The 10,701-nt window shown below is 58.9% G+C and overlaps 1 protein-coding gene across 3 annotated transcripts; it reads right to left on the bottom strand.

The window, feature by feature from the left end:
• Positions 1–2,607: 2,607 nt before the first annotated feature.
• UPK3B (uroplakin 3B) lies at positions 2,608–10,643 on the bottom strand. 3 transcript variants are annotated; one of them, XM_059896037.1, is made up of 7 exons: positions 10,357–10,643; positions 10,200–10,252; positions 7,212–7,361; positions 6,741–6,978; positions 5,456–5,535; positions 4,548–4,677; positions 2,608–4,075 (listed from the first exon to the last, which is right to left on the bottom strand). In XM_059896037.1, the coding sequence occupies exons 1-7, from the start codon at positions 10,386–10,388 to the stop codon at positions 3,916–3,918; spliced, it is 843 nt and encodes a 280-aa protein (XP_059752020.1). In that variant the 5' UTR covers positions 10,389–10,643; the 3' UTR covers positions 2,608–3,915. The 3 variants fall into 3 exon arrangements, with proteins under 3 accessions (XP_059752020.1, XP_059752022.1, XP_059752021.1); XM_059896039.1 differs by lacking the exon at positions 10,200–10,252; XM_059896038.1 differs by lacking the exons at positions 10,200–10,252; positions 10,357–10,643 and adding an exon at positions 7,512–8,033.
• Positions 10,644–10,701: the final 58 nt, after the last annotated feature.

The raw sequence follows: 10,701 nt of genomic DNA, 5'->3' as shown, positions 1-10,701 counted from the left end.
AGGCTGTCACGAGCAGACCCTTGCCGGGCTGGCATCTGGCTCATGACCCTCTCTGAGGCAGAGGCCCTGCCTGGCACGGCTCCCCGGGGTCCAGCGTGACGGTGCCTGTGTTGGCGATGACCGGTCCCGCCAGCCACCCCTGCTCCGTGTGGACTCTGTGGCGCCTGGGCACGCCTGTCAGCACAGCCCTGGGGCAGCATGCCCACAGCTGGGCAGGCTCACAGGGTGGCCTCCCGCTGACCAGCGTTGGCTTCCATCTTTGTAAAATATTAACAATTTGTGGACTTCCCTGGTGGCGCAGTGGTTAAGTATCCGCCTGCAGGGGCTTCCCTGGTGGCGCAGTGGTTAAGAATCTGCCTGCCAATGCAGGGGACACGGGTTCGAGTCCTGGTCTGGGAAGATCCCACATGCCGCGGAGCAACTAAGCCCGTGCGCCACAGCTACTGAGCCTGTGTGTGTAGAGCCTGTGCTCCACAACAAGAGAAGCCACGACAATGAGAAGCCCGCGCACCGCGATGAAGAGTAGCCCCCGCTCGCCACAACTAGAGAAAGCCTGCGCACAGAAATGAAGACCCAACACAGCCAAAAATAAATAAATAAATAAATTAAAAAAAAAAAAAAAAAGAATCTGCCTGCCAACGCAGGGACACGGGTTCGAGCCCTGGTCTGGGATGATCCCACATGCCATGGAACAACAAACAAATAAACAAATAAAATTAATTAATTAAAAAACAAACAAAAAAACAATTTGTCAGTGTATTTGTGGATTCACCGACCTAAGATGACGTTCCCAGAACCCCCTTTTCTGCGGATCTGCTCTAAAGCTGGGGTGACAGAACCACTTTCAGAACATAAAGGGCCCCATTTTGCATTCATACCCATCCCCACATCAGAAACCCAAGCACAGGGACTTCCTTGGTGGCACAGTGGTTAAGAATCCGCCTGCCAACACCAGGGACACGGGTTCGAGCCCTGGTCCGGGAAGATCCCACGTACTGCGGAGCGACTAAGCCCACGCGCCACAACTACTGAGCCCGAGTGCCACAACTACTGAAGTCTGCGCACCTAAAGCCCGCGCTCTGCAGCAAGAAAAGACACCGCAATGAGAAGCCCGCGCACCAAAACGAAGAGTAGCCCCCGCTTGTCGCAACTAGAGAAAGCCTAGGCACAGCAACGAAGACCCAACGCAGCCAAAAATAAATAAATAATAAATTTATTTAAAAAAAAAAAAACAAACCCGAGCACAGCCTCTCCTTTTGGCTGATCCCCCAAGTCTAAGAAGTGCCTGATTCCTCCAGCCACCTCCTGAATATTTCTAGAATCCAATTCTTCCCCTCCAACCTGCTTCGTCTGCCCCAGCTGAGTCAGGGCTGATTCCATCTGCCTGGAGGTCACCCTCCCTCTTACTGGCCTCCTGGCCCCCAGTCCCTGCTGCCACGGCCCCAGGCACCATCCGTGCCACCGCAGGGCAAGACCATTTACACCTGATCTCCCTGAGTCGTACCCTCTCTTCCTCTCTCCTTCTTTCCTCTGACTTGACTGACTTGCATTTGCCTCCTGAGACTCATCTCAGCCCTAGGAAGTCCCCTTGACCATCAGGTGGGGTCAGTTGCCTCCCCTGGGCTCCCCTGCCCAGTCTTCACTCACCATGTTGCAATGTCTGTTCAGAGCCTCTCTCCACGGTTAAGCCCCAGTGGCCCCGATGGGGTGACAGCAGCTCCTCAGAGGGTTTGAAGATGCTGTTCAGAAGTGAGGGGCAGCCCCAGGCATGCACAGGACGTCGCAGCTCCTGGGACCCACACAGATTCTGGCACTAATAACAAGCCACAAAAGGACCCCGGGACATGAAAGAGCCTGGGGCAATTCCTGCTCCTGGCTGATCCTCCAGCTTTGGGCAGATTTGTTCATTTTTTTACTCAGCAAACACCAGTGGACCCCTCTTCCTCCCCACCATATCCCTCCTGGGCAGGCCCCAAGCTGCGCATCCTGGGCCTCAAGGGCCTCCCTGTCTGGTGTTGGAGCCAGGCCTGGGCAGGACAGTGTGAGACTGGCTCCTCTGGGGGTAGCTGGTGCTGGGGAGGGCACTTTTAACCGTCCTCCAATTCCAAGAATCCAAGAGGGTCCTGGGCTCTACAGTAGCAGAATTTCAAAAGTGGCTGCCTGAAGGGGCTGGTTCCCATGGCCAGGTGTCACCCAGGACACCAGGGCCTGAGCTCCTGACTACATCTCAATCTGCTTCTGTCTGCACCTAGAGCGGGTCTTGTGGCTGGTGGGGATGAGGGCAGGGTGGGAGAGAGACCACAAGGGACCAGGGGTGCATGGGTTTTCAAAGTAGAACCCCCTAAAGTGTTTGCCTGGGGAGGGAGCACTGCTAAATCCACCTGCGTCAGTGGGAGGCTTCCTGGCCCTGCCCTCCACTGTGGGTGGGTTTCCCTGGGCCCATCAGGAGATGGGGCACCCTCAATGTATAGTTAGGGCTGGCAATCAAGGGCATAGGCTCAGGGCAGCCCCGGGTCTGGTGTCGGGGCCAGGCTGGACAGAGCAAGGCCAGGCTGGGCCCCGCGTGTAAATTCTCCTCTTCCAGAACCAGCACAGGCACTACTAGGATGGAGGAGCCAGACTGCGTTTATTCATCTCCAAAAAGCAGGGCCCCCCCTCCGCTGGCCACCGCTGGGCACCCTCCTCGGGGGGCCTGCCTGCTGGGAGCCGCGGTCAGACTAGAGAGGCCGGGAGCGGGTCCAGGGACATGGGGTGCGGTGACAGTGGACAGAGCGCGGCGGGGAGGATACTGAGCCTCAGTTTTTCCATCCAGAAAACGGTGGCGGCTGTGCGGATTGGACGATACATCGTAGATCCTCAAGCGAGAGCATGACTGCTCATCCCTCTGGCTTGGCCGAGGTGGGACCTGGAGCCCTGACCTCCAGAGACCCTCCGGAGTGGCGGTAGCTCTACGACATCGGGTCACGCGGCGGGACTCGCTGCAGTTCAGAGGAGTGCGCACGCGCGGGACCCTGCGGCTGCGGTAAACTGGCGCCCCCTTGCGGCCATAGTGGGAACCACCGGCCTTGCGGGCGGGCGGGCGGACGCTGCTGAGTTAAGTGTATCCTCCTGGGTGATGGGGGCTCGCGGACCCCAGAGAGTCCATTGGGGTGATCGTCTGAGGAGTGTGAGCCCGAGGATATGTGACAATGTGAGGGAGTGATAGCCTCCCAATAGTGACAGGTCACATCAGGACACGTGGTCATCTGAGGCTCAGAGCAGTGAGTGAGCGCCCAAGAACAGCACCGGGCTCTGCGTGAGGGCCCATGTCTGACACTGTGCAGGGCATGCAGCAGGAGCTCAATAAATGTTTGTGGTGTGAGAGTGAGTGGATAAGTGTGTGAGCCATCTGCGTGTGCAAGGGGGTTAGGAGTGGTGGCCGGAAAGTCAACATGTGTCTACACTGTCAGACCTTACAGCTGGTGAGTGCCACCCTCAGAAAGGGCCCCCGTCCAGGGACAATGGAAGAACCTCTAAAGGCTCCACTGCAGCCCCAGCCGCTGGTGGATGGGACAGAGGGACAGAGGGAGGCCTCATATACCCCAGGATGGGCCCAGCCCAGCTCCCTGCACAGGGCAGACAAGGCCCCCTGCAGGCCTCCTCCTGGGGCCTGGAAGCTTCCTGTCAGGGCAGTCTCTCCACGTCACCTTCCAGCCTCGCTCAAGGCAGGCAGAACAGAGGCAGATGGCGGCGGAGGCTGCATGCCCAGGCTGACCACAGCCCTCCCCTGAGTGCAACTTCACTGCCTGGAGCGGGGGAACTGGGAAAGCCCAAGGCAGGGCTGCTAGTGGTGGGATTTCAGGCAGGGTGCGGAGGTGCGATGGGGGAGGGGCATGTGGGTGCAGGTCCCCCACGGCCCCAGCCATATGGGCCAGGCTAGGGGCTGAGGCTGGGGAGGGGTTCCAGGCCAGGCTCGCAGCCCACAGGCAGCGTGGCAGCCTCGCTGGGTGGGATGTGGTGGGTCATGTAGCGCGTCCCCATGAAGGAGCCGATTTGCAGCTGCTCTGGGGCCTCCTCCGGCCACCACAGGCTGGAGCTGGATGGGGAGAGGAAGAGGCGCAGCTGTCTCCCTGCTGGGTGGAGTGGGCTGCCGAGCTCCCCACTCCCAGAGCCCTCCCCCTGCAGCCTCTGATCTCCCTTTCCTCCCTTGTAGAGCCAGCTGGAGGTCTGCCTCCTCCAGGTGGCCACCCTGACTACCTAGGTGTCAGTTCGCTGAAATGATAGAGGGCTCATTGTAGAGAAAACAAGGTCAGGGAGGACAAAGGCCCGGGTAGAACAAGGTGGTCCCTTCTCTGAACCTGTTGTCAGAGGAGCTGCTGGACCACCTCCCTGACCTCCCAGGTGAGAGATATTTGGGGGGGGGGGACGGGGAATTCCCTGCACATCCCTGGAAGGGGCACTGCCCACCTCAGAACCACAGGGCTCATGGAGGGCTTCCAGGTGCTGGGACCAGTGAGAGGAAAGGGGTTCAGGGTGAGAGAGGGGCCCTCGAGGGTGTCACCACTCACAAGCGCACGCTGGAGGCTGCCAGGAAGGCCAGGAGCAGGAGGCCAGCCAGAGAGGAGAGGATGGAGGTGATGACGATCATGTCACCACTTCGCCGCCCTGGCCACGTGTCAATGGAGCCTGGGGACTTCCCTGCACACACAGTGGCTCTCAGAGGCTGCCCCTGGACCCCAGGGCGGTCACCTCCCCACCATGCTCACACCCAAGGCTGACTGCCTTACATCCCCAGCCAGCCTCCTGAGCCCATCCATCTGTCCCTCTCAGCTGGGCATCTGTGCTCTGCCAGCCTGGACCACCACCCATCGCTCCAGCCTCTGCCTTGGTCTCACCTTCTGGGCTGTTCCCACCAATGTGCCTGCCCACTGCCCCGCCTGTGGCAGGCAGAGTGGCAGCAGAGCTCAGGACTGCCCTGCTCCTGGAGCCTGGCATTCAAGACCCTCACATGACAAGACCCACCAACACCACCAGCCCGGCCTCTCAGCCCATCTCCCAGGCGCCCACACGTGGGACACTCCAGCCTTTCACGTTTAGTTTCCTTAGGGCTCTGCTGAGGGAGGCCTCCTGGGACCCATGGCCCTGATCGACTCCAGCCTCCTTCTTGCCCTGGCCCTTCCCCTCCTCCCGGCAGTGCTGGGCACAGGGTTGGCTCCCTGAAGGAGGGGAAGACTGATTCTGTCTATGACGGGGCTGGGGCCCGGGGCACCCGAGGGTTGGCAAACGTTTCTGGGTGGACAGAGCCGGTGCCCCAGCCTCCAGCACGAGGTTCTCTATGGGGGGGGGGGTGGGCTGCCTCTGAGCCCCCAGTCCCACAGCAGCAGGGGGAGGGGCCGGCTGAGCACGACCATGGTGGAGAGGGCGGCCAGTCCACACGGGGCAGACTGGAGCCGGAGCGCCCCTCCCCCAGCGCTACCTTGGCGGAGAGTGATGGGGTCGGACCACCTCGTCTGGGCCTGGGGTGAGCCCTTGGAGTCCATCAGGAGGAACTTCACCCTGGAGAGAGGAGGAAGGGTGAGGCTCCGAGCCTCGACTGCCCTGGGCGAGGCACCCACCTTGGCCAGGCCCCAGGCAGCTGTTGCTGGCTGGCCAGGCTGTGGGCCTTTCCATGTGTAGGGGAGGGTGGGGCCCATCAGCACCGGCCGAAGCCTGGCCCTGCTCTAAGAACCCCCTGAGATCTCTCTGGCCACAGTGACCTCTGCCAGCAGCCCCAAACCATCTGAACCGTCGCTCTCCAGACACCCTATCTGGTTTAGGTGGCCCCGATTACTAAGTGTCACATGCAGGGTGCCTCAGGGTGGCTCAGCGGGGCGCGTGGGGGGACCTGGCCTCCCAGAGAACTGCTGGCTGTGAGGAGTCTGTGAGGCCTTGGAAGGTCCCCCTATAAGAGCGGGCACCCCAGGCAAAGGCCAGGGAGGTAAGGCTGTGATCAGGGCGCACTCAGAGCCCAGGATCACGGGAGGGGGCAGGGGGCACCGGGAGCCGTGCGAAGCCTCGGTTGTATCTTTGTCCGCGGGTGGGGGGCGGAGCTCTGGAAGGTTTCCGAGCCGCGAGGAACGGAGGCAGGCTGGCACTGACGGGACAGCTCCGGTGGCCGTAGGGATGCGGCGGCAGGTGTAACTGGAGGCCGCGCCAGGGAGTGGCCACGGGGAGGGGGAGGGGGACCTGGCCGGGCTGGGTGAGAGGGCGAGGGAGGCGTGGGTGGAGCCTACGCCCCGCCCCACCTTCCCTGCGCCCCCTGCCGGTTCCCCCAGCCGCACTGGGTCTCCCTGAGGACCTCTGGCCTTGTCCCCTCGTCTGACACCTGCTCTCCCACACCGGCTCCACCCTCAGCCCCAGGCTTAGTCTCCCGCCAGATCTACCTGTGGGAGGGACAGTGGGCCCTGCAGCATTGCCCTCCCCCATTGTGGGGCCTGCAGACTCCTCCCCACCCCCCACCCCACCAGCTCTGCGATGCCCACCTCCTCCTCGTGGGCCTCCTGGAAGGGCCACATTCTGTCTGCCCTCCCCAGCTGGTCGGACCCCACAGAGGAAGAAACCCAGGCTTGTGAAGGGGAGGGGCTTGCTCCGCCTGCAGCCAGGAAGGGGCAGGGCCAGGACAGAGGCCTGGGGAGAGGCTGGGGTGGGGGGGCAGCCCTGGTCCCCAAAACCCCTCCTCTCCCAGCACAGCCCTCTTCCAAGGTTCAGGTTGGGTGACCCACCTGTAAGGTCCAGGGCCGGGGAGGGGGGCGTTGCAGTAGCGTGGCTGCTGGAGATCAGCAAGGCAGCCGGCGTCATTGCCCACCCTAAGCACCAGGGTGCCCCCCCTGCCACCCACTGGGTCCTCACAGGGCAGCTGGTCCAGGGTCAGGGGCAGCGTCATGTAGTGGCCATCCGTCAGCAGCCTCGGGGAGGCTGGGATCTCAGCCAGTGTCTGGGGGTTCTGGAAGTCCCTGGAGGCTGCAGGAGTGAGGGACAGATTGGGGCTGGAGGGGAGGAGCAGACCGGACCTCGCCATAGCCCCTGGCTGGGTCCAAGGCCTCCAGCCCTGGCCCTCCATGCCTCACATGAGATTTTGTCACCCCTCAGAGCGCCCTCTAGATAAAGCCCAAACTCCCAATCCACACCCAGTTGTGAGGGGCTCCCAGGGCCCCTGCAGCTCTCCTCAGCCCCAGACCTGCACCAGGACATACCGTTGCTGAAGGCCACCACCAGCCAGACGGTGCTGGCAGCACTGGCATGCCCTTCCAGGACACAGCGCGGCTGCTCCAGGGAAAACGTGGTGGCTGTGACCTTCCCTTCCAGGTCCCAGGCTGTTATCCGCGGCGTGTAGGGGACGAGCTCTGTGGCCGTGGAGATAGGGGTGAGGGTCCAGGGCCCACTGCCCCTGGGGCTGCCTCTCCCAATCGGAGGGGGCGGGCTCCCAGGGTCCCAGCAGGTGCCCCAGCCCCTTGGATCTGGCCAGGGGCACCCATCCCGGGACCCCCACTCACCCAGGCTCACGCAGGGCTGGGGCCACACCAGCACCACGAGGAGCAGCAGCCAAGGGTGCAGCTGCCTCCAGGGGAGCCCCATGATGGCCTGCAGAGCACCCACGCACCCACAGCCTGGGGCTCCGGCCTCGCCCCCTCCCCCAACAGCGTGGGCCTGGAGGAGCTGGTTAGTCAGGCTGCCCCGCTGGCCGCTGGCTGAGGGCTTGAAAGACCTGAAAATGTAAGTGCACCCTCACTCCTCCTCCCAGCCCAGCCCACCACAGGGAGGGTGCTGGGCAGGGCTCCGGTGTGGGGCAGGCCAGGGCCAGTTAGGAGGGCAGGAGCAGGGCCGCTGGAGCTCAGGGAGAGAGGTCATTGGACCCCCAAGATGCAGGCCAGGTCACCCCAGAGGCCCATGTCTGAATTTGGGTCCCACCCAGCCTCCCAGCCCTGGGGAGGAGGGCTGATCTCTGGAAACATGGGCTCAGGGCCACATGCCAGAGATCCCTGCACCCCAGGTGCCAGGAGCCTCCCTCTGGCCTTCCATCCCCACCCAGGGAAGGAAGTGGGCAGCCCCAACCTGTCTGGCTCCAGCCCCATCACCGCCCCTGGCCATGCCACCATCGCTGCACCCTGCCCTTCCTCCCCGAGGCCACATCCTCCCTCACTCCTCAGTTCCATTGTCCAAAGGAAGCACATGGACTCAGAGAAAGGATTGTAGAGCCCTTGACAGCTGGCAAGTCCCATACTTCAGCGGTCCCCAACCTTTTTGGCACCAGGGACCGGTTTCGTGGAAGACAATTTTTCCACAGACGGGTACCGGTCTGCGGCCTGGGGGTTGGGGACCCCTGCCCTACTTACATTACTCCCATGGGTTCTCAGTATATATGTATGTTTTTAATTTTAATTATTTATTTTTTAAATATTTAAATTTTTTTTTTTTTTTTGGCTGTGCCACACGGCCTGTGGGATCTTAGTTCCCCGCCCGAGCAGGGACTGAACCCAGGCCCTCGGCAGTGAAAGCGTGGAGTCCTAACCACTGGACTGCCAGGCAATTCCCTATGTTTTAAAAATTGAGATATAATTCACATACCATAAGATGTCATTTTAAAATGTACAGTTCAGTGGTTTTTGTTTTCTGGGGCTTTTGGTATTTTTGGGGAGGGGTTGTTTTTGTTTTGCTTAAACAAGGAGGGATTTATTTTTATTTACAAGAATCCTGGAGGAGGACAGCTGCTGGCATGGGCTTGATCAAATGACGATAGGGTCAATGTCTCTGAGATTCTCTTGGCCTTTTTCTCATTGTAGCAAGATGGCTGCTGTGGCTCCAGGCATCATATCCTCAATCAAAGTAGGAAGAAGGGAGGAGCAGGGAGGTGTTATCCAATCTATCTCTTTTATCAGAAAAACATAAGCTTTCCTAGAAGCCCCTGTAGACCTCCTCTTAAACTTCACTGGCCATAAATCACCAGATTCCAGAACCTTTTCACCACCCCAAAAGGAAACACTGTACCCATTAAAACAGTCACTCCCAATTCCCCCTCACCCTGACAACCACTAAGGTACTTTCTGTCTCTCTGGATTTGCCTCTTCTGGATATTTCATATAAAGTGAATCACACAGTGCATCCTTTTCTGTCTGGCTTCTTTCACTTGGCATAATGTTTTCAAGGCTCATCCATGTTGTATGTGTTAACAGTTCATTCTTTTTTCTGGCTGAATAGCATTCCGTTGCATGGATACATCACATTTTGTTTATCCGTGCATCAGCTGATGGACATTTGGGTTGCTCCCACTTTTTGGCTATTATGAGTGTTAACCATGGACATGTTTTCAGTTCTTGGATATTTACCTGGTAGTTTTAATTGCGGAGTCATATCGTAACTGCTTTTTGAGGTACTGCCCAGCTGTTTTGCAAAGTGGCTACATTTTACATTCCCACCGGCTATGGATGAGGGTTCCAATTTCTCCACATCCTCACCAATATTTATTCCCTGCTTTTTTTTTATAATAACCACCCTAATGGGTATGAAGTGGTATCACTTTGTGGTTTTGATCTGCGTTTCCCTAATGACGTTGAGCATTTTTCATGTGCTTGTCAGCCATCTGTATATCTTTTTCAGAGAAATGTCTATTCAAGTCCTTTGCCCATTTTTTAAAAATTGGGGATCTGTCTTTTTATTGTTGAGTTGTAAGAGTTCTTGATATTTTTTGGATACGAGACCCCTATCAGGCGTAAGATTTGCGAACATTTTCTCCGTTTCTGACTCTCACTGTGCTGTAATGGTGGGAGCCGAGCATGGGGGCGGCACTCAGGTGCCCACCCAACTCCTGTGCCCTGTGAGCAGTGGAGCGAGTCTCACCGTGGAACCAAACAGGACTGGGGTCCAGCTTCTCTATGGAGGCCTCCCTGCCCTCCCCAGCCAACTTCTCCACGAGGCAGTGGGCACAGTGCCCAGGGCCCACGATACTGCTAGGAGTCCACAAAAATGCTTTAATTTCTTTTAAAATCAGAAAGAAAAAAAAAAAAAAAGGAACTTCTAGATGAAAGAAAATGCTCTAACATATATTCATCTTTGTACCAGCACGTCCTAACATAGAATTCCAGTCCTTTTCTTATGAAGAGAAGGGCTTGTGAAAGCAGACCGCCTCCCCCACATCCGTTACCGTCACTCGGGTGTGTGTCTCTTCAGCCGCAGGCCACACTCACCCCCGCCAGGCAGACAGCAAGCCTGCGAGTACTGGATCCTCCTTCTAAGAAGGCTGGGAAGGATGAGAGCTCTGAGGATGGGGTCAGAGCAATCCTGTCCGGGATTCCAGTCCCGGCTCTACCGCTAGTCACTGTACCCTTGAACCTGTTTCCTCACCTGTAAAATGAAGACAGCAGCACCTGGCCCATGTCAGCAGCACCTGGCCCATATGAGCAGCGCTTAGAAAGCCAGAACCCTGGGGAAGGAAACGGGAGGGGCCCTGGCGGAGCTGCTGGACTGCGCACTGCAAGGAGAACGGGGGCGGGGCCCGGGGAGCAGCTCAGGGCAGTGCCCGGCTCCTGGCCTCACTGCAGCCTCGGTTTCTTCATTTAGGGGGTTGGATGGGCAGCCTGTAAGGCCCCTTCCTGTTCTGACGCAGCAGGACGTGTGTGCTGGCCTTCACACATCAGATTTTACACACACACACATACACACGTGCACACACACGCAGACTCTCCACTG

Source organism: Balaenoptera ricei, chromosome 15 (genome assembly GCF_028023285.1).
Source record: "Balaenoptera ricei isolate mBalRic1 chromosome 15, mBalRic1.hap2, whole genome shotgun sequence".
In the NCBI taxonomy this organism is placed as follows: Eukaryota; Metazoa; Chordata; class Mammalia; order Artiodactyla; family Balaenopteridae; genus Balaenoptera; species Balaenoptera ricei.
This window is presented reverse-complemented; position numbering and strand designations above follow the sequence as displayed.

What these genes read in the sequence shown, in the direction of transcription:
- UPK3B (XM_059896037.1), bottom strand. Translation starts at nt 10,388, where the DNA reads ATGGGCCAGGTGCTGCTGTCTTCATTTTACAG. An exon ending in CCCGGCCCTGGACCTTACAG is followed by an intron (nt 5,536 to 6,740) that starts GTGGGTCACCCA and finishes TCCTCTCTCCAG; the next exon opens with GGTGAAGTTCCTCCTGATGG. An exon ending in GCAGCCTCCAGCGTGCGCTT is followed by an intron (nt 4,076 to 4,547) that starts GTGAGTGGTGAC and finishes CTCCCCATCCAG; the next exon opens with CTCCAGCCTGTGGTGGCCGG.